This window comes from Danio rerio, chromosome 20 (assembly GCF_052040795.2).
Source record: "Danio rerio strain M-AB ecotype USA chromosome 20, GRCz13ab, whole genome shotgun sequence".
In the NCBI taxonomy this organism is placed as follows: Eukaryota; Metazoa; Chordata; class Actinopteri; order Cypriniformes; family Danionidae; genus Danio; species Danio rerio.
Genome location: NC_141040.1, coordinates 51,198,442 through 51,222,352, shown reverse-complemented (window position 1 = coordinate 51,222,352; position 23,911 = coordinate 51,198,442). Strand labels below are relative to the sequence as shown.

At 39.3% G+C, this 23,911-nt stretch overlaps 1 protein-coding gene across 11 annotated transcripts in view; it reads left to right on the top strand.

The window, feature by feature from the left end:
* Positions 1–23,911, top strand: part of dnmt3aa (DNA (cytosine-5-)-methyltransferase 3 alpha a) — a 133,848-nt gene that overhangs the window by 60,279 nt on the left and 49,658 nt on the right. For 5 of the 11 annotated variants that reach the window (XM_087296806.1, XM_087296804.1, XM_087296805.1 and 2 more), the window contains one exon: positions 2,134–2,283. In XM_087296806.1, the coding sequence (XP_087152932.1) occupies positions 2,134–2,283 (150 nt within the window). 11 annotated transcript variants of the gene reach the window in all.

The following is a 23,911-nucleotide window of genomic DNA, read 5'->3' as shown; positions in this document are numbered from 1 at the left end:
AACTATAGCGGCGAGCCATTCACATATCGCATCTTTTCCGTGCGCAAGTTCTTTATTTCCAATAATAGAATATATGCCAATATACGCCTTCCAGACGCACCAAGTAGAAAACATCTCATGCTGTAGCAGTGAGATTTGTGCGTGGCTTTCAGTGCAATGTAAACAAAAGATATGTTAAATGAATTATTACAAACTATTAAAATGATTATGTATGTATGTATGAACGCAGATAACAACAATTCATTGAAATATTTACCTAATATAAAGCTTACATTTACATTAGACGTGATAACCGTGAAACCATGATTATTCTACAGACTATATAATCGAAAATCTATGATTGTTGCCTCCCTAATTGTTATGCAGTTCAAAACATAACATATGAATGTGCTTGAATGTAGAAGAAGCTACTTAAGCAATGCACTGCTTATGTTCTGCATTGAAATACAACATTTGAATATGTTAATAAAAAAAAAAGTCTTTTGTGCAATGCACTAATATTATGTAGTTTCAAAACACAATATATTAACAATTTAATGTAGGACAATACAACATGGGTGTCTTAAAGAGCAAAAATACAACATTAGGCCTGTTATAAAAACAAACTGATTTATTAAATTTTCTTTATAAGTGTTTATTCAAAGACTATATACGCAACTTTTTGATTTAGTGGCTAATTCGTATAAATTTGTACGATCGAATTTGTATTATTTTGTACGATTTGCTCATCACCCAATGACAGTTGGGTTTATTTATTTATTTTTTATTTGCTTGTTTATTTTACAGGGACAATACATTTGACATTGTTATACAAAGATAACCGATGTTGTGTACATAGGGCATATAGCATAAAGCTAATTTGCAGCCCTCGTCCCTGGTTAGGCTTTACATTATAAAAAAGAAAAAAAATAATAATAAAGAAAACCGGCAAGAATAAAACACAATACAGCAAACATGTACAATATTTACAGAGCCATAACCATAAGATGCAAGTCCATATGGATAAAGAGAAATGTAAATGGGACCAACCTGAAAGAGTAATGCTTAATGTTCACATTGCTGTAAAGATTTCAACCATTCTTTCAGCTTTACAGAAAAAACTGGGAGTTCTGATTGTAACTTAAAATGAACAGGCATGGCATTCCATAGATGTGAACCTTTTACTGAAAAGGATGACTGACCCATAGCGGTTCTGCATCTGCGGATTCTACAATTCCCACTTACCGCCCCTCTAGTCTTCGCCCCATCACTACTGAATTTATTTATTAACTCACAAACTACTTTAGAAGCAAGACCATGTATACACTTAAACATGTTTTTTAAAAACGAAAACTTTAAAAAACTATCAAAACTTAACAAATTATATTTTTTAAGAATTTGACAATGGTGCCATCTTATTGGTTTCTAATCCATTACTTTTAAAGTTTGTTTGTAAAGAGATATTACAGGCTTAACAAGTTTAGGGGCAGTGTTGGGTGCCACGCCTCCTTTTTAAAATCATACATTTTCATACAACTAAACTCGTACGAATTAACCATTAAACTGACAAAACGTAAAATACTTACAATTTGTCATGAGATCAGGCTGAATTATTACATTAAACTCTACTTCCAAAAAATGTTTCAATTTACATGTTTTACGTATTTATTTTAATAAGAACAAAGTAGTAATAAACAGCATTTTAAAGTCAGTAAAACTGCTCAAATTATCTTAAACAAAGTGGAAATTATCACTTTACAAATGTATTGTATCAATAAAACATGTAATTTTTACGGTAAATAGAACCCATGGAAACAAATTAGTAAATGTAGTATTAATAATAGTAATTAAAAATAGTAACTGTAATAGTCTCTCTGTCTCTCTCGCGTGCACATTCGGTCTCTCCCGCGCGTACTTGGTCTCTCTGTGTTCGCTTGACTTTTGTCCACTCCGGCGCCACTTAGTTTAAACCCTTTATAAAGGTGATTTTTGCATAGCAGGTCCCCTTTAATAACACTATTGTCTATATTTTACATTTATTTCTTGTTTCCTAATTGAGGAACTTTATAGTCACTGCACTGAACTTAATTCTTTGCTTGTACTATAATTTTTTATTCTGTTAAGCTAAGTAAAATGACCCGTGTTGTCTTATAGAGTGACGGTGCCCGTCACAGAGGCCGGCAGGGCTGGGACATCAGTCTGAGGAGGCGACCCGTACAGAGAGAGACCTTTCAGGCCGGAGACCCGTATCATATCAGCCGCAGAGAGAAAGAGGAGCTGCTCGCTCACTGGAAGAAAGAGAAGGTGAGAGAGCAGATTTATCTCTCATTTTTCTTCTTAAGACAATGACATCTCTATCCTGATTGGTGTTTTCAGGCAAGAGGGCCAGACCAAGCTATCATTTAGTTAAGCCCCTAATATGCATTGTAAAAGGTCATATTTTGGTTTTAAGAGTCTCCAACAACAGGCTGATATGCATGCAAGGTCAAAAAACACTATTATTGTAATATAATATGCATTTAATTTTATCTAATTATCTCTACGACTCCCATATGATTCATTCAACGATTCATTTGTTCCCAAACCCCTCCTTAGCACAATGCTAATCTGCACTGATTGGTCCGATGACCCAGTCTATTGCGATTGGTCAACTGTGTTCAGTGTGAGAGAGAGAAATGCCCAGCACAGCTTATCAACATTGTTGAAGTAGTCAGAGTGTATGTGTGAGCCCAATGCAGGGGTGCATTAAAGCAATGCAGTTTAACACCAGCATTTACTCTATTCTTAACAATGACACGCATTCAGTTTTAATCCACACAGTGGCAAAAGCTGGACTATTCTGAAACTTGACCGCTGCACGTGTGTAGGAACAGCTGATGGTGCCCATAACAACGACAATCGGCAGAGGATCGAGAGCTTACAAACGCATTAAAGTCAGCAATCAAAGCGGCACGCGTCACGTTTTCAACATGGTTTTAGACGCGATATGAGAATTTAAAGAGTTAACCAGATACAGTACAAGCCGTGTGGAGCGGTTACAAGTAACAAAACACAATTAAATACATTATTTGCAAACTAGAAAAAACAAGGAGGCAGCCATTTTAATCGCACTTAAGTTACTTACACTTGTGAGATGGAGGAAGGAACTGATCCATAAACTGTGCACTGTATATTTCCTGTCGAGCTCTGAGAAAGTCCCACACATCAATAGTCTTTTCTGATCCTTCCTTTAACAACAAATGGGCGGGGCTTGAGTTCTGTATCAAAGTCTAAATATGCTAAATATATTAAATATGCGTTTTTATCAGAGACTGTAAAAGATATGGACGTAATATCCGTGGCGTCACCCATAGGTTTCTGCAAAAGAATCTACAAGTAGGCGTGGCCAACTGTCGCCATTTTGTTCGCGCATCATTGCACCGAGTTCTCTGTGCGGCAGTGATCTGTCTGAAACCTTTTTTTCAAAGTAATCCGGTGAGATACTCTGTTAAATACGGTAATAGGACGGTAACCTGCATTAGCGGTGGCTGATTGTGTAATGCCTTTCTCCAACCCTGTTTCAAAGTCATCTGGTGAGATACTCTGTTAAATACGGTACTAGGACGGTATCATGTGTTAGCTGTGGCTAATATTTACCTTAATGCTGAATGATCAACGGGAAGGCCCTTTTTCTTTTGTCCAGTTTTCTCCTGTTTTGTGGTTAGTTATGGAGGTTAGAATTGTATGCTTTATTTATGGAATTTTATTTTTGGTATAGGTAAGAGGTTTAATATTAGGTAGCGTACCTTGTTTTGTTTGTTGTTTTGGCCTTTTTGTTCCCTGATTCTGATTTTGATCTTTTTGTTTAATAAATCTGATACCCCTTATTGACAACTTGGCCTGTGTGTGTGTGCTTGGGGGAACAGGAACGGGGACTCCGGGTGACCACTTTTTATAGCGGTCATCCTTAATCATTATTTTTATAGCGGTCATCCTTATGTGCGTAGCGGGGTGCATCCGCTACGTAACAGGGGGATACAGTAAAAAATATTATTCTTTTTTTTTTTCATTTATCATGAGAGTTATCCTTGTTTCTCTAGTAGTATGTTGTGTATGCTTAGCCTAAAGAGATGTTAAATCATTTACCTTACAGTCATTCTTAACCATATGTATTTTTGTATTCTATACTATATTTTGTATGCTCTGTCAAATTAAATGCTAACCGAAACTAGCCTTTGAGGAGATGTATTTTGCATACTAATAAGGCATTTTGCAGAAAGAGCTATCTTGGACAAGAAATATGCAGCAGAAACAACAAGTATAACGCGCGTCTCTCACTTCTGATTTCCTGTGTAACCATTTATGGAAACACATGGGAGCCTATGGAGGTCTCTAAGCATGTGCATTTAACTGGTCCAGCTCTTCTGTGCAAAATAGAGGAACTAGAGATGGTGCAGACTGTATATACTGTGTATATAAACTGGGTTTTTAGTCCTAAGAAAACACTCACAGAGCGCCTGGTGGTTTCTCTTGGATTGCATTGTATAACCCAGGGATTCCCAAACTTTTCAGCCCGCGACCCCAAAAATAATCACATCAGTGGCTCGCGAACCCCATTTTTCAAGGTGGTGTAAATATGTAAACGTTGCAGACACAACTATAGGCAAATATAAACATGAGCTTATTGACAACACAAAAATGCAACAGTCACAAAAAGCCATATAATGTTTTTTAAAGTCATTTATGGATTTAATTACATTTTGCTTTTAAAATTAAAGGCTGATGGCTGATTGTTATTTTTATGTTGTTGTTTCTTTAATGCAACTATTAACTATATTCTGTCGGTTATGAATAAAATATGGTAATTCTGATAGTTTAATAAAATTTATTTGAGTTTTGGATATCACCAAGCGACCCCTTGTCATTGTCCCGCGACCCCCCAGGGGGTCCCGACCCCCACTTTGAGAACCACTGGTATAACCAATAGGACACATTTGTGCGACCCAGGGCCCTAATCGAATTATTCATTTATACTTAATAAATTACTAATAGTTTTTAAATTGATCTCCGCCTACTGAGTTTGTATTGAACACGCATGGACTAATAGACCTCTTATTCCAACAATACTAAACAAGGGCAAAGAGGCGGAGCGCGAGTGGAGCTACAGACGCATGCTAGCATTTTACTTGGACAGGCTTACGTGATTTGTTTGTGTTCTGACCACATGTGCTTTGTTGGAAACCACATCAGTAAAATGACACTGTATGACAACGCTTCCGATGACTGTTCTAGAGCCTACAGCTAATCAATCTGTCAGATTCTGGAGTGCACTACAGCTCTAAAGAACATTATAAATGATAAATGATCCTAAATAAAATAGGGATTTAAGGGTGTAAGTATATAATTTCACTCACCTGGGAAATGAAGGCCACGTGAATGGTTTGTGAGCACAATAAAGTGCACACAGCATGCCATGCCATCTAATAATTGTAGGAAATAATTCCAAAAGGCAACTGACTGTGTAAAGCCACATAAGACAAAACAAAAATACGATGAATATGCCGAGCTCAGCGGCTAATCAGCCGGAATCAGCTGAGGTGAAGTGATGGTGACCAGCGAGACATAGCTGTCACTCAAGTGGCCACGCCCTAAGCTATGCAAACTTAGTATAACCTAATATAAAAGAAACGGATGAGTTCTAAAAAATTCCCCCCCTCACAGTTGTCATGAAGGGTGATATTAGCTGTATTAACCAAAATCATTCTTTGTACCAGGTTGTAAACACCTTTTTTCTGCTGTAAATTTGGCCATTTTAACATTAGGGTCAACAAAAATGATGGAGCCAGGACTAGCGGAATTTTGTTGAATCGCAGTTTCAATTACTTCCATATTTGATCACGAGGGAGAGCGGGAGGTTGCCATTTGGTTTTCATACAAAATTGTATTAGTGTAAACGGTGTCTAAATTGGCTGTAGTGTATGAGTGTGTGAATGTGAGCGTTGAGTGGGGTTTCCCAGTACTGGGTTTCGGTTAGAAGGGCATCCGCTGTAAAAAACAAATGCTGGAACTATTGGTGGTTCATTCCGCTGTGGTGACTCCTGATTTTTTAAGGGACTAATCTGAAGGAAAATGAATGAATGAATGAATTCTTGACACCTAAAGGAGCTACAAAGATAATCGGGTCAAAAATGACCCTAAAATGGAACTGCGTAGCATTTTTTTATGGTAATCTGTTTTAACTGTTTACTTTGAGAGCATTGGCATTTATTCATTTCCCTATTATATATATCTAAAAAACTTTTTATAAAACTCTTTCTGGTCAAAGCATTGCATTGAGAAAAAAGATTAAATGTGTTGAATTGGTGTTTGAGATTGAGGTGAAGATGCACAGAAAACGGTCTGAAACAAATGAGTGTGTTCTCAAGAAATCCAAAGCAGTTTAGTGAAACAGTGCAAGGATCTTCTGAGGTGTGTGTGTGTGTGTGTGTGTGTGTTGTGTGTGTGTGTGTGTGTGTGTGTGTGTGTGTGTGTGTGTGTGTGTGTGTGTGTGTGTGTGTGTGTGTGTGTGTGTGTGTGTGTGTGTGTGTGTGTGTGGGTGGATAGCGATCATCAGTGGAAAGTCCGTTATTTTGTGTGTGTGTGTGTGTGTGTGTGTGTGTGTGTGTGGTGGGGGGGGAGGTAGCCACATTGTGAGGCCCAGTTTCCTGTATAGGTGTGTTTTCTGTGCACAGTGTTGAACAGGCCAGACTCAAACGCTGCCCAAGTGTCAGTGTTTTTTCAACTTTTTTTTTTTACTTTGTTCTTTTTCCTAATTAAAACGTGTCTCAGATTTGTGAGTCACATGTTTCATGACATTTTAAGCAGAATGGTTTATATTTAATTGGTCATTCATTCATTTTCTATTCAGCTTAGTCCCTTTATTCATCAGGGGTCATCACAGCGGAATGAACCGCCAACTTATCCGGCATATGTTTTACACAGCGAATGCCCTTCCGGCCGTAACCCATCACTGGAAAACATTTACATTTTACATTTAGTCATTTAGCAGACGCTTTTATCCAAAGCGACTTACAAATGAGGACAAGGAAGCAACTTACACAACTAAGAGCAACAATGAATAAGTGCTGTAGGCAAGTTTCAGGTCTGTAAAGTCTAAGAAGGGAAGTATTAGCATTAGTATTTTTTTTTTTTTTTTTTTTTTGTACAGTTAGTGTGATATTCAAAGAGGCAATTGCAGATTAGGAAGTGAAGTGGAGACTAAATAGTTGAGTTTTTAGTCGTTTCTTGAAAGTAGCGAGTGACTCTGCTGTCCTGATGCAGTTAGGGAGTTCATTTCACCAACTGGGAAGATTGAGCGTGAGCGTTCGCGAAAGTGATTTCTTCCCTCTTTGGGATGGAACCACGAGGCGACGTTCATTCACAGAACGCAAGTTTCTGGAGGGCACATAGATCTGCAGAAGTGAGAGCAGATAAGAAGGAGCAAAGCCAGAAGTCACTTTGTAGGCAAACATCAGAGCTTTGAATTTGATGCGAGCAGCAACTGGCAGCCAGTGCAAACGGACTAGCAGCGGAGTGACATGTGCTCGTTTAGGTTCATTGAAGACCACTCGTGCTGCTGCGTTCTGGAGCAGTTGAAGAGGCTTGATAGAGTTAGCTGGAAGCCCAGCTAGTAGAGAGTTGCAGTAATCCAGTTTGGAAAGAACAAGAGCTTGAACAAGGAGTTGAGCTGCATGTTCAGATAAGAAGGGTCGGATCTTTCTGATGTTATAGAGTGCGAATCTGCACGATCGAGCAGTTCTAGAAATGTGGTCAGAGAAGTTTAGTTGGTCATCAATCGTTACTCCAAGGCTTTTCACCATTTTGGATGCAGTAATGGTTGCCCCATCCATCTGGATTGAAAAGTTATGGTGTAGAGTGGAGTTGGCAGAAACTACAAGCATTTCCGTTTTTGCGAGGAAAACACCCGTACACACTCATTCACACACATACACTATGGCCAATTTAGCTTACCCAGTTCACCTGTACCACATGTCTGTGCACTTGTGGGGGAAATCAAGCACCCGGAGGAAACCCACTCGAACACAGGGAGAACATGCAAACTCCACACAGAAATGCCAACTGACTCAGCCGAGGCTCTAACCAGTGACCTTCTTGCTCCGAGGGGATCGTGCTACCCACCGCGTCGCCACTTTTTCTGATTTAGGGTTGTAATATCATTGCTCTGCTCCAGCAATGGGTAGACAGCAAAGTTCCTTGATCATTACAGCAGTATGAGCCCAGAAAATAGCAACCTTTTCATTTTGCCACCAGTCATAGTACACAATGTAACTACAAAAGTGTCAAGCTTTAAATTATCAAAAATCCTTTGGTCATTTTAGAGCAAGATGCTAATGGTCTAATCTGTTTCAATGATCAATGCTAAGCTAAGCTAAAAGTGCTCTCTGCAGAACTCAAAAGCGGGAGTCGTAAAATAAGCTTATTGCCAAAAGAAGTGGAACATTCCTTTAAAGGAGTCTTCAATGGACCCCAACAGAGGAGCTGTATTTTAAAGTGTCTCTTTTATAGTCATATAATGAGTGCGTAGTATTGTGTGCATTCAGTGTTCGATATAATGCTCAGAATAACTCTGGTACTATAGCACAGATCGTCTGACTCTGTTTTTTTTTAGTGTCCTGCAGTGTAGAGGGTGTGTTCATGCGAGGCCGTAGGGGTTTGCAGGGGCTGTCGTGTCCTCAGTTCACCTAGAGAGAAAGAGAGAGTGAGGAAGGGAGAGGGGATGGAACGTGTGTGCGTTTTGTGTGTGTGTGTGTGTGTGTGTTTGTGAGGGAGAGAGAGAGTCTCCACCCACTGCAGCCTCTGGTTCTCATCAAAATCCGCTACGACTTGATTACTAACATGTGTGTGTGCGTCGAGCATGCTGTCTGTAGCGGTTTGCTTTATGAAGACACTATAATGAAGAACCTAATTATTTGCAATGGTGTTTATCATTTATGTTTTTTTAGGTTTCCTCTGTGTGTGTGTTTCTATTTCATTAGTGCCAGAAAATTGTGTTTTGTGTGTGTGTGCGCAAGTGTGCACTCAAAAAATAAATAAATAAATTAAGATTTTGCTGCTTGTTTAAACCAAGCGGCAACCTCCCGCTCTCTCTCAGGAAGCCAATACGGAAGTAACTAAAACTGCAATTCATCCGAAATTCCGCTAGTCCTGGCCGCTCCTGGCTCCAAAACAGAGCAAATTTCAATTGAGCCCACTGTTAGAATGGCCAACTTTACAGCAGAAGAAAAAGGTGTTTACAGCCTGGTACAAAAAAAGATTTTGTTTAATACGGCTAATATTACCCTTCATGACAACTGTGAGGGGGTGAATTTTTTTATAACTCATCCGTTTCCTTTATATTAAGTTATATTAAGTTTGCATAATTAAGGGAGTGGCCACTTGATTGACAGCTAGGTCTCGTTGGTCGCCGTCACGTCACCGCAGCTGAATCCGGCAGACTAGCAACTGAACTCTGCATATTCATCGTATTTCTGTGTTGTTTTATGTGGCTTTACACAGTCAACTGCCTTTTGGACTTTCCTACAATTATTAGATGGCATGGCATGCTGAGTGCACTTAATTGTGCTCATAAACCATTCACGTGGCCTCCGTTTCCCATGTGAGTAAAGTTACATACTTGTATACCATCTCTATACATGTATTTGTTTTATTTAAGATCATTTATCGTTTATATTTATATTTAGAGCTGTAATGCACTTCTGAATCTGTCAGATTGATTAGCTGTAGACTCTAGAACAGTCATCTGAAGAGTTGTCATACAGTGTTATGCTGGATTTCATCAATAGTCTTACATTAACTAACATAGACTATATCTGAAGTGTTTGGAAGTAATTCGCGTTTTCCTCCTGTTGAAAAACGGCATAAGAACAATGTTTAGTGGCTCAATGTATTACAGCAGTGTTTTTAAAAGTGTAAACACTTTATTGATATAGTGTACAACCAAGCACAAGTGGTCAGAATACAAACGAGTCACAGGTGATAAAGTATTAAGCGTTCTCCCAAAGTAAAGTGTGTCTGAACCAGGTCCAAGCTAAATGCCAGCAGGTGTCTGTAGCTCCGCTCACTCTCCGCCTCTTTGCCCTTGTTTGGTATCCCGCCGTGGGTGTGATGACGCGCGAACAAAATGGCGACGGTTGGCCGCGCCTACTTGTTGCTTCTTTTGCGCTCTTTAGAAACCTATGGGTGAAGTCACGGATACTACGTCCATATATTTTACAGTCTATGGTTTATACTTATTTACCATAAACGGAAATAAAATTATTCTTGAGATTGTCTTGAATTGTTTTATGTTCAATGCACTTAAATTTGTTAACTTATTTGATATATGTGTGTGTGTAGCCACTAAAGTGAATTGTTGGTCCATTTTTGTTATGTTATATTTACATTTGATGCTATTGTAGTTTTATGTATAGATTTTTCAATTTAATCGATTCGATGTTGCAGCCCTAAAAGACATTATGTGAGACTCATCGTTGCAGAAAGGCTTGAATTAACTCCACAACAAATACATCAAATAATCATTGGGAAAGCTCTTACTGTAGTATTTGTCACAAATGCTAAGTGAAATTTGCTTCCTTGATGTCTGTCACTGTGCTGTTTATCTGACTCAGCCGGAGATTCAGGCACACTCTAACAGGAATAGTGGGCGAGGAGAACCTGCTCATTTGCATTAAAGGCACAGGCAACAAAAACAGCTACAATGTGTAAAAGCTATAGTAAATAATCTGATGTGTGTTTTGAGTTGAAACTTTACAGACACATTCTGGAGACACAAAAGACTCTTAAATCTTGAAAAAAACCTTTTGATTTTAGTTAAAGGGCATCTATTTGACCCTGTTTTCAAGATTTAAGAGTCTTTTGTGTCTCATATATGGACATCATTTTTTTCTAAAGTACATCATATTAAGGGATTATACTTAGGTTTTATTCTAATTTGGTTCCAATAAGCCCAAACAGCAAAGAGAAAAAATGCGTGTAAAAAAACAGCGTAGGCCTTAAGAGGTTAATGAGCATCAACTGACATGATGCAAATATGCAAAAGAGTTGTTAGAATTTAACAATTCATATTATATAATATATTAATACCATATATTTAATGACTTCAAGGAAAATTTCATGTGATAAAAATGCATGTTGAAAATAACTAGTAGATTTGCATACAGTGGTCCCTCGTTAATTGCGGGAGTTACGTTCTAAAAATAGCCCGCAATAAGCGATATTCCGCGAAGTAGTCTGCTTAACTTTTTACAATTATTATAGATGTTTTAACTTTTCTCAGACAATCATTAACATTTTCTCGTTTAAACACTTTTAAACAATTTCGATTGACCCCACTGTTAAAATGGCAAACTTTACAGCAGAAAAAAGGTGTTTACAACCTGGTACAAAGAACGATTTTGGTGCATACAGCTAATATTACCCTCCATGACAACTGTAAGGGGGTGAATTTTTATATCTCATCTGTTTCTCTTTTATTAGGTTATATTAAGTTTGCATAATTAAGAGCGTGGCCATTTGAGTGACAGCTAGGTCTCGCTGGTCACCATCATTTCACCTCAGCTGATTCCGGCTGATTAGCTGCTGAGCTCAGCACATACACAGTTTTTACACAGTCAGTTGCCTTTTGGAGTTATTTCCTGCAATTATAAGATAATATGGCATGCTGTGTGCCCTTTATTGTGCTCACAAACCATTCACGTGGCCTCCGTTTCCCAGGTGAGTGAAATTATATACTTATATACCATATCTATAAATGTATTTGTTTTATTTGAGATCGCATATCATTTATAATGTTCTTTAGAGCTGTAGTGCACTCCAGAATCTGACAGATTGATTAGCTGTAGACTCTAGTCATCTGAAGCGTTGTCATACAGTGTTATGTCTGGATTTCCTTGCATATACTAACACAGACTATATTGGAAGTGTTTTGATGTAATTCGCAGTTTACTCCTGTAGAAAAACGTCGTAAGAACAATGTTTAGTGGCTTGATATGTTACAGTGTTTTTAAAAGTCTAAACACTTTATTGATATAGTATACAACCAAGCACATGTGGTCAGAACACAAACTAGTCACAGGTAATGAAGTATTAAGAGTTTCTCCCATCCGCTTGTTAAGTGGTGACGTGTTTGTGACATATGTAATACTGTTTCCGGGTCCAAGCCGCCATTCATTTGAGTGGAGAAATCATTTGTTTATGATCACGTTTTATTCCTATCACACATTAAAGATAATTTTATATAAAGTCATAGTGTACACAACAATCTCTGGGCTTGCTGGATAACAAATACCAAAAATTTAACAATTTATAAAAAAAATGAATCAGTTTCTGGCTATTGGATATTAGGCATGGACATATATACTGCGATCGTGATTTTTAAAAGCCTTAAATCGCTTTGTAAACATTTATTATTACCATTTCATGAGTCTCCCCATTCAGTTGAATAGAGCGCTTGAACCCGGAAGCCGCTCCATGTGACGTCACACTTAACAAGCGGATAGGAAAGCCTGTCTAAGAAAAACGCTAGCAGGTGTCTGTAGCTCCGCCTCTTTGCCCTTATTTGGTATCCCCCGGTCAGTGCGAAGATGCTCGAACAAAATGTTTATAGTTGGCCACGCCTACTGGTAGCTTCTTTTGTGTTCTTCAGAAACCTATGGGTGACTTCACGGATACTACGTCTATATCTTTTACAGTCTATGGATATATCGAGTGATCACTCTATAACGAAAGCATGTTTGTTTTCCATGTTTTAATCTTAAAATGAAAGCGTTTAGACATCACTTTAATGGTATCTTTGTTACAAAAATAGTGCTTTCAGTGTCTGTGTGTGAGGAATTAGACTAAATTCTTACACCAGCATGTGATAACAACACCAAAAGACTTCATGAGTTGTCAAACACCTAATAAATAAGTCTTAAAAGTGTAAAGCAAGATAAAAATGACGTTTTTTAGTAACATCGACATTCAGAATGTCTAGTAAAATCCTTCAGTATGAATAAAGGAGTCAATCATCAGCAAATCTAAGCCATCTCTCTCTGTTTTCTCTGGTCTGTGCTTTTGCTTTCTTTGAAGTTCAGAGCTGTACGTCTTCCTGCCCTTTTTTTTCCCCCCTCCCTTTTCCTTTTTTTAACAAACCCTCTGTGACCAATCAGCATCGAGTCATGTGATGCCCTAACAAAGAAACTGTGCATGTGTGTCTGGCTCTTTCTGAGTTTTGAAAGTGTCTTTTTACACACATGCACCCACCCACACACACACAGCGACCTAAGAGGGACGGCGATCAGCAGACACAGCGGCATGTGTGGGTATGTGTGTGTGTGTGTTACTTACTGTGTGTGTGTGTGTGTGTGTGTGTGTGTGTGTGTGTGTGTGTGTGTGTGTGTGTGTGTGTGTGTGTGTGTGTGTGTGTGTGTGTGTGTGTGTGTGTGTGTGTGTGTGTGTGTGTGTGTGTGTGTGTGTGTGTGTGTTGTTTAGCACAGAGGATAAAAGTAGAAAATGCTGACTTGGCTTTTGCATAAGTGTGTGTGTGTGTGTGTTGCTTTTGCATAAGTGTGTGTGTTGCTTTTGCATAAATGTGTGTGTGTGTTGCTTTAAACCAGAAGTGTAGAGACATGCAAGCTTCCTGGAGTGCAGACTGTGCAGTGTATATTACATGCTCTATAGTATTAAACCACAGTATGTGCAACAGTTTGCATTGCCGGTGATCACTGTGTGAAGCTGTAGTGTGCTCAATAATGACCTTGCTGTGTTTGGCTTGTGCAGTTGTGTTGGAAATAGATGCATGTTAACGTATTTGTACTCAGGAAGTCTGGAAGATGTTAATAATGCCAGTTGATCTCAGTGATGTCATCTGAGTAGAAAGAGAAGGTCAAGTCAGTTCAGTACATTGTTGGATGTTATGTAGTGTGAATGCTTTGTTAAAGAGATAGTTCACCCCAAAAATGAAAGGCTGTCATCATTTACTCACTATTCGCTGGGTAAAACATGCTGGAATAGTTGTCAGTTTATTCCACTGTGGTGACCTCTAATAAATAAGGAACTAAGCTGTAGGAAAATGAATGAATGAACTCAATCTTGACTTCTCTAAACCAATTGTTGAATGTATATTACATAATGTCGGAATCCTGTAACCATTGACTTCCATTAGTTTGTATTTTTCCTACTACTGAAGTCAATGGTGACCGATTTCTGATATTTTTCTAAATATCTTCTTTCAGAATAAAAAAAAAATGGTTTGGAACAAGTCAAGGTGAGTAAATGGTGTTTATTTTTGGGTGAACTGTCTCTTTAAATGTTTAGGGTCATCAGTGTATTCTGCGCAAGTCATGTTAGTAATACTCTGCATTTAATTCATTTTTATAAAGTCTTATACATTTACAATGCAATTACATTTTAGTTTAACTGATAGGGCTTGTTTCCCACAAGTGGGCGGGTTGTGTCTGTAAGGCCATGCACTGCGTAAAACATGCTGGAACGGTTGGTGGTTCATTCCACTGTGGCGACCCCTGATAAATAAGGGACTAAGCCTGAGGAAAATTAATTGATTAATTAGTTTACTCACTCTTGACTTGCTCCAAACCAATTATTGAGTGTATATTGAAGAATGTTGAAAACCTGTAACCATTGACTTCCATTAGTATGTATTTGTCCTACTATTGAAGTCAATGGTTACTGATTTACCAGCATTTTTTTAAATATCCTCCTTTGTGTTCAACAGAACTAAAAGTAAATGGTTTGGAACTAGTCAAGGGTGAGTAAATGATGTTCATTTTTCGGGTGAACTGTCTCTTTAAATGTTGAGGGTCATCTGTGTGTTCTGTGTTAGTCATGTTAGTAATACTCTGCTATTATCTCTGCTTTAGAAAGTCTTAAAATTTGACAGTGCAATCAAAATTTCGTTTAACTGACAGAGGGTGTTTACTAGTACTGGATTGTGGCTGGAAGGGCATCCGTTGCGTAAAACATATGCTGGAATAGTTGGCAGTTCATTCCGCTGTGGTGACCCCTGATAAATAAGGGACTAAGCTGTAGGAAAATTTATGAATTTACTCACTCTTGACTTGCTCTAAATCAATTGTTGAATGTATATTGAAGAATGTTGGAAACCTGTAACCATTGACTTCCATTAGTTTGTGTTTTTCCTACTACTGAAGTCAATGGTTACCGATTTCTGACATTTTTCAAAATATCTTCTTTCAGAATAAAAAAAATGGTTTGGAACAAGTCAAGGGTGAGTAAATGGTGTTTATTTTTGGGTGAACTGTCTCTTTAAATGTTTAGGGTCATCAGTGTATTCTGCGCAAGTCATGTTAGTAATGCTCTGCATTTAATTCATTTTTATAAAGTCTTATACATTTACAATGCAATTACATTTTAGTTTAACTGATAGGGCTTGTTTCCCACAAGTGGGCGGGTTGTGTCTGTAAGGCCATGCACTGCGTAAAACATGCTGGAACGGTTGGTGGTTCATTCCACTGTGGCGACCCCTGATAAATAAGGGACTAAGCCTGAGGAAAATTAATTGATTAATTAGTTTACTCACTCTTGACTTGCTCCAAACCAATTATTGAATGTATATTGAAGAATGTTGAAAACCTGTAACCATTGACTTCCATTAGTATGTGTTTGTCCTACTATTGAAGTCAATGGTTACTGATTTTTTTTAAAATATCTTCCTTTGTGTTCAACAGAACTAATTTATCTCTGCTTTAAAAGTCTTACAATTTGACAGTGCAGTCAAAATTTCGTTTAACTGACAGAGGGTGTTTTCTAGTACTGGATTGTGGCTGGAAGGACATCCGTTGCGTAAAACATATGCTGGAATAGTTGGCGGTTCATTCCGCTGTGGTGACCCCTGATAAATAAGGGACTAAGCTGTAGGAAAATGAATGAATGAATGAATTTACTCACTCTTGACTTGCTCTAAATCAATTGTTGAATGTACATTGAAGAATGTTGGAAACCTGTAACCATTGACTTCTATTAGTATGTGTTTGTCCTACTAATGAATTCAATGGTTACCAATTTCTGACATTTTAAATATGATATTTTATGTTCATGTGTTACTGTTTGAAGAATGCTGGAAGCTGGCACCTATTGACTCCCATAGTATTTTTTCCCCTTACTATTAAAGTAGGTAAACCACCATTCTTCAAAATATCTTCTTTTGTGTTCAACAGAGAAAGAAACTCATAAAGTTTTACCACACGATAGAGAATAGAAGAATCAATGGATTTCATTTTTGGGTGAACTATCCCTTTAAAAAATAAGTAGCGTTAATATAACATCCATGACATCACCATCTGTTGCCAGCCCAGTTGATGGTGATGTCACTTTCAAAAGATTGTTCCTGTAGTCTGCCATTGTTTTTTTTGGCTGCCAAATACTCACACATGCCTATAAATAGCAATAATAAATGTTTTCAATGTGTAAATCAGCCTATCAGAGTAATATCTAAAGGATCATGTGACACATAAGACGGCAGTGATGATGTACTTTTGTAAATTGTACAAATATTTCACAGTTTCACTATTGTTATTGTTTTGTACTGAGCAGAGTCTCCTTTCAAGCGGTTTCACCCAAAAGGATGACGTTTGTTTAGATATGAGAGACTTTGGGGTCAGGGTGAGGTTGGGGTGAGAGGTCGTTCATGCCCGGGTCATGATCATAAAGCGCTCAGCTCTTGAAACTCGTCATAAAGCCAGAGGTCGAGGGGTCAGAGGGCATGTTTGGGTCATAACGGGATGTTCACACACTTGACATGAGACGAGTCTGTATGCAGAAACACTGTCGCCATTCATCAAAGCCTTAAGCGTTGAGTTCTAGAGTGTCGGTGTACACCACCTGGCAAAAGTCTTGTCACCTATACAAGTTTTAGGAAGATCTAGTTGATCATTTGGTATCAGAACCCTAAAATTGCGTGTGCGAATGCCCGGCAAATATCCACCCTAAAACCAACTTTACCGAGCTGATTTAGCTGTCTTTTAAAGATTTTAGTACTAACAAGTTGTTAACATCACAAGATCTAATACAGTATACCATAGGGCAGGGCTTCCCAAACTTTTCAGCTCGAGACCCCCAAAATGACAATGTTAGTGACTCGCGACCCTCAATATCCTCTGAGGTGGCTATAAATACAGAAACCTTGCATGCAATGGCGCACACACACACACACACACCAATAGTCCCAAGTCTATTCTTCTTTGAATTTTTTTTTTTATTGTATGTCAGTGCTATAAAATGTGCCAGAGAGTTTAACCTGGTGTTCTAAAAGCAATCTGCTGCATCTGACGCTACTGCGTCTTTAATGTAATGTAATTACCCCAGGGGTCGCAATCCAACAGAACTAGTAACTATAAGCTACTATAGTGACTATATAGTAACTATAAACAACGTTTTAGATAAAATATGGTAATTCTTATGGTTTAATAAGAATAAATAGATTTTTGGAAATCACCAGACGACCCCCCTTCATTTACCCGCGACCCCTCGGGGGGTCCCGACCCCCACTTTGAGAACCACTGCCATAGGGATACATCACAAGGCCTACATTGCTTATGCTGCACAGTTTCTCTGCCCCACTGAGGAAGCCCGTGACTCCTGCTGTGGGATGAACGTTTGGTTTATCCTGTGTCCTCTTTTTCTCTTGTTGTACCCATACAGCTGCTTCACGTAAAAGCTGACTAACGGTTTTTGCCATTTTGCTTCTGTTTTATATACATTAGTAACTCGCGCTGTCCCATCCATCAAAACCAAGCTTCTGCCCTCGGGCTCTGAAAACACTTGACGTCACTTGAATACGCTCCTCCCACTGATTAGCATAGGCTTTGCATACAGATTGACTTTGAAAATGAAAACAAGTGTCAAAAAAAGGAAAGCTTAAATTAACATTTTAATTTGAATTGTGTCTCCGTTATAGCGGGAACATGCTTAGTAAAAATTGCGTTTGCATTTTATTGTTCAGTTTGGCTTTTCATTTTAATATTGACAGTCTTGACGCAGAAATGCAGTGAAAAATAAATGTTAAATCGACAACTTCATTTTAATTATCGATTTGACCGGGACGGTGTGAAAATGACATTTTCAATATCTATTTGACATTTTCAGTTTTGGCAGATATTTTGCAGTGTTTTATAAAGAAATTGTTTATCTGTTTTTCACTTTCATTTCCAATGTTTATTTGATTTATTTAAAATTGGCTGGATTTACCTTCCATAGATCACGCTTAATTTACCACAATAAAATATGATCATGCCTTGATTTTTACTGATTTAATTAGGACAGTAAGGTCTGACATTGCTTAGACAATCTTGTCACTTGACAGAAATAATGTCTAGTATAGAATATAAAGTCATGCTGCAGTAAAGAAATAATGAATATTGTGTCTGACTCCATCATGAGCTTGGAGGACTGCATCCATACATCTCTGACTCAAATCACTGATTAATAAAGTCATCTGGAATGGCAAAGAAAGCGTTCTTGCAGGACTCCCAGAGTTCATCAACATTCTTTGGATTCATCTTGAATGCCTCCCCTTTAACTTTCTGCAGACATGCTTAATAATGTTCATGTCTGATGACTGGGCTGGCCAATCCTGGAGCACCTTTGCCTCCTTTGCTTTCAGGAACTTTGATGTGGAGGCTGAAGTATGAGAGGGAGCGCTATCCTGCTGAAGAATTTGCCCTCTCCTGTGGTTTGTAATGTAATGGGCAGCACAAATGTCTTGATACCTCAGGCTGTTGATGTTGCCGTCCACTCTGCTGATCTCTCGCACACCCCCATACTGAATGTAACCACGAACCACCAAACTTGACTGATTTCTGTGAGAATCTTGGGTCCATCCAGGTCCCAGTGGGTCTTCTGCAGTATTTGTGATGATTGGGATGCAGATCAACAGTTGATTCATCTGAAAAATCGACCTTCTGACACTTTTCCAAACGATCAACTAGAAGTAAAGTGATTATTTGCTGCTCTTACAACTGAGATCAACATCAAGACTTTTCTCAGGTTGTTTAGTGCAGGAAATTAGGTAATGCTGAAAACCGCATTTCCCATGGTGCACTGGGCTGTTTGCCAGGGCCTGCTGGGTAACCAACACAACCACTATATAGTCATAGACACATGACTAGAAGGCGACAGCGAATCTACTGCAGAACCTACTATTTGGGGAGTATTTTGAGGTATGTTTCGGTTTCTCAGGCAGCATCGCATGTATTAATGATGAATGGTGCGTTCCCCAGAATGCACTGCTCAGGGAAGGTCTTTATGTTTGGAAATGGATTGTTGTGCACAATATTTTTGTCCATCATGATTGTGTGTTTGGAGCAGGAGGAGGCAGGATAATCGTGTAAATGAATGATGGTTTTTGTGATATAGAAGTTCATTAAAGTGATTCTGGAGGGGTGGCATGGTGGCTCAGTAGTTAGCACTGTCACCTCACTTCAAGAAGGTCGCTGGTTCAATTCTCTACTGGGCCAGTTGGCGTTTATGTGTGGAGTTTGCATGTTCTCCCCATGTTTGTTTGGGTTTCCTTTGGGTGCTCTGGGTTCCCCCACAGTCCAAAGACATGCGCTATTGACCTCATTCTTCAATGCGGAAGTGCGTTCACTGGTTCAAGTCTCTACTGGGCCAGTTGGCGTATATGTGTAGAGTTTGCATGTTCTCCCCGTGTTTGTTTGGGTTTCCTTTGGGTGCTCTTGGTTCCCCGACAATCGAAAGACATGCGCTATTGACCTCATTCTTCAATGCGGAAGTGCGTTCGTTTTTGCGATTGTTTTAGAACTTCCGATTTAGCTGCCTATGGGAGAAATGACTAGGAATAATAAATGGTGGAAAACAGTCAAACTACTTACTCTACAAACAAGTGTTTGCATGACTATACAGACCAAGTAGAATAATATAATGAGTTCATCAAGATTTGGATTCATCTGTAACGCCTCCTCCTCCATCTTACCCCACACATGCTCAATAATGTTCATATCTGGTGACTGGGCTGGCCAATCCTGGTGCACCTTGACCTTCTTTGCTTTCAGGAAGTTTGATGTGGAGGCTGAATTATGAGAAGGAGCGCTATCCTGCTGAGTTTAGTGTAGTGTAGTGACGAAGTAGAATAATATAATGAGAAAATGCAGCATCAAGCAGCAGAACGGGCTGTTTTTAATATCTTAAAATGAATGGAAGTGAATGAGACCGGAAGTCTCGAGCCAAAAAGATTCATATGGCTGCTCGTCCACAAGGAATAAGGTAAATAGGTGAATTGAAGAAACTAAATTGACTCTAGTCTATGTGTGTGAATGCAAGAGTGTTTTGGCGTTTCCCAGTGCTGGGTTGTGGTTGAAAGGGCATCCGCTGTGTAAAACATATGCTGGAATAGTTGGCGGTTCATTCCACTATGGCGACCTCAGATTAATAAAGGGACTAAACCAAAGTAAAAATGAATGAATGAATGAATGAATGAATGTTTAAAGCTGTATTATGTCTAAGCACCTGAAACTGATAACACAGCCAGCTTCATCTGTCAAGTGTGTGTGTGTGTGTGTGTGTTAGACTGCAGTGAGTTTATGTGTCTCCACTGACCTGTCAGACTGGCCTGTCTTCGTGTTTTACCGCCGCAGTTTCCGTGCGATTAGCCGCTCTGTGGTTGGCCGTTTACTGGGGTTAAAGGTCATATGAGGGCGCTTATGACCTTCCTGCAAAAGGTCACACAGGGAGCCGGCAGCTGTCTGAAACAATCACACTTTCACTGTCTCACATACAGCAGACATGAAAGAATCAAACATCGCAGTGTTTCAGAACGACTTTTTAGGGAAATCCATATTAATAGTTTATTTATTTTACCTGGGATTAGTGGTTAGCACCGTCGCCTTACAGCAAGAAGGTCACTGGTTCGAGTCCCGGCTTGGTCAGTTGGCTTTTCTGTGTGGAGTTTGCATGTTCTCCCTGTGTGTGTGAACGTGAAAGTGTATAGGTGTTTCCCAGTACTGAGTTGTGGCTGGAAGGGCAGCTGCGTGAAATGTATGCTGGATAAGTTGGTGGTTCATTCTGCTGTGGTGACCCCTGATACATGAAGGGACTAAGCTGAAGGAAAAGGAGTGAATGACAAAGTATTTTAACATTTATCCTTTAAAAAGCCTATTGGAGGCAGTAGGGATAAAGCAGGCAAAAAATTTGTAAGTTTTCTTTCCTGCGGGCGGCTTTTCTGAATTTTTAATGCTATTTTTATAGTCATGGGAATCTTGTTGACATTGTGGACTCATCAGATACAGCAATCCTGCCAAATCAACAGCATTTCCTCAGATCACTGCAAAATGATCTTGACCAGACATCCCATACTGTAGAAAGTTTCATTTCAGGCTTTTAAAATAAAAATCCTTTTATTCAGCAATGATTATTATGAGCAATAACCCTCATAATGTATTCGGGTTTGATTTGTTTGTCTGAAAGAGATTTCAATTTAAGTTTTTTATTTAAATAAATAAGATTAGGCTCTGTAATGGTATGGGGTTGTGCCCTTAGCAAAGGTAACTTGCACTGCTGTGATGGCACCATTAATGGCATGTTTCCACTGAGTGGTAAGGTACGGGTTGGTACGCTTTATGGCTATTTCCTCTGTCAAAGGGTACCTAAAAGCGAACTGTACCATGCCACTTTTTGGTTACTCTTTGCAAAGGATACCTAGCACAAAAAAAGGGTTCCTAAAGGCAAAAATAGGTGCGCAGCTGAACCGTATTGGTTTACTGAGATACGTCACTCACAGAAGCAGGAGAATGAAAACAAAGGAAACACCATTTTAAAGAGCCCATATTATACATGAAATAGGGTCATATCTTGGTTGTAAGGGTCTCCAACAACAGTCTAATATGCATGCAGGGTCAAAAAACACTTTCATGGTCTTATAATCTGCATTTATTTTTACCTAATTATCCCAGCGACTCCTGTATGAATCGTCCAGTGATTCATTTGTTCCCAAACCCCTCCTTAGCGCGAAGCTAATCTGCGCTGATTGGACCGATGACAGCCTGTTGTGATTGGTCGACTGCCTTCAGTCAGAGTGAAAAGTCAAACAGCTAATCAGCATATAAAAGTAATCACAGTTCATACACGCTCGATAGTGTAGGCGTGGATTTTAGCTGCAGTGGGTCAATGTAAATACAGTCGATGAACTTGAAAATTCAGACGACTATTTTATTGAGCAAAAACTCCAAAAACTGTCGAGGAGATCACATAGCTTCTCACTCTGCTCTTTTCACAGACAGAGACACACACACACACATTGTCCTCGTCCTTGCGCGCGCACACACACACACACAAACAAACACACACACACACACATTTCCGGACGACAACGCGCGCGCACACACAAACACACACACATACCTCCGGACGACAGCGCATGCGCACACACACTACCCTCGTCCACGGAGCTCCGTAAACCAAGCAGCACGCGTCACGTTTTTAACATGACTTTGCACGCGATAAGAGAATATAGCCAGTTAACCTGATACAGTACACGCAGTTACAAGTAACAAATCACAACTAAATACATTTGCAAGCTAGAGTCAGCGAGGCAACAACTTTAATCGCACGTACTTACACTTGAGAAATGGAGGAAGAAACCCATACTGACGTCCAGCAGTAAGTTACTCTTTACTGATCCTTCCTTTAACAAACGCCGATGAAGTATTCTTTGTAGCATGTAGTTTGCAGAAGTTTCCAGTAGTTTCCAACTGCTTGGTTATAATGCTGAGGTTTCATCTTTGGGTAGAGACTCGATATAATATCCATCTGCAGTGTGACTTCAATCGACCGGCATGTTTGTGTGTGTGTGTTTGTGGGGGGGTGTGTGTGTGTGTCTGGGTTTCTGCGTCAGAGGGCGGGGCCTCAGGTTTGAAATCTCCCGGGTTTGCGCGTGCACGTGAATAACTTGGTTTCGTTCGTACGTCATGGCGAAACACCTAATGACTCGGTGTCAAGGCGACTCGTTTGACGCACTATGAGTCGACTCTTTTTTTAGATGAATCAACCGTTTTAAACACTGTACACTAACAGATTTAAGCCTTAGCTGGATACTTCACTTCACTTAGAGCTGTGTTACACACTACATGGAGGGGAATTTTCAAAAACCCATAATATGGGCTCTTTAACATTTTTTTTTGCCAAATCGCCCAGCCCTACCGCTGCGTAAAGCATATGCTGGAATAGTTGGCGGTTCATTCCGCTGTGGTGACCGCTGATAAATAAGGGACTATGCGACGAAAAGTGAAAGAATAAACTTCACTGGCGTTTCTGTCCAGATGCCAGTAATTCTGGAGAGTTCAGTAGTCTAATACTCACTCAGAGAGACGTTGTGTCTCCCATCAGCAGGTTTCATCTTCATATGACAAATCTCTACGCTACATTTCAAGTCAATATTTACCTAAACACAAACATCAGTCCGTATTTCTGGAGAGGAGTTCAATACTGCATCTGCTTTCGATTTGCAGTGAAAATCCTGTGAGACACTACTGTGCCCTGTGTGTCTATATTTATCCTTGTTTTGATAGCATGTGTTCTTCTATACTAGGAGAAGAAGGTCCGCCTTGTTCAAATGAGTGACACAATGGACCACCAATCAGCAGTGGGCTCTCAGGAGGATGAACCAGCCATGATTCTTCCTACCATACCTATTGGAGGCAGTAGGGATAAAGCAGGCAAAAAATTTGTAAGTTTTCTTTCCTGCGGGCGGCTTTTCTGAATTTTTTAATGCTATTTTTATAGTCATGGGAATCTTGTTGACATTGTGGACTCATCAGATACAGCAATCCTGCCAAATCAACAGCATTTCCTCAGATCACTGCAAAATGATCTTGACCAGACATCCCATACTGTAGAAAGTTTCATTTCAGGCTTTTAAAATAAA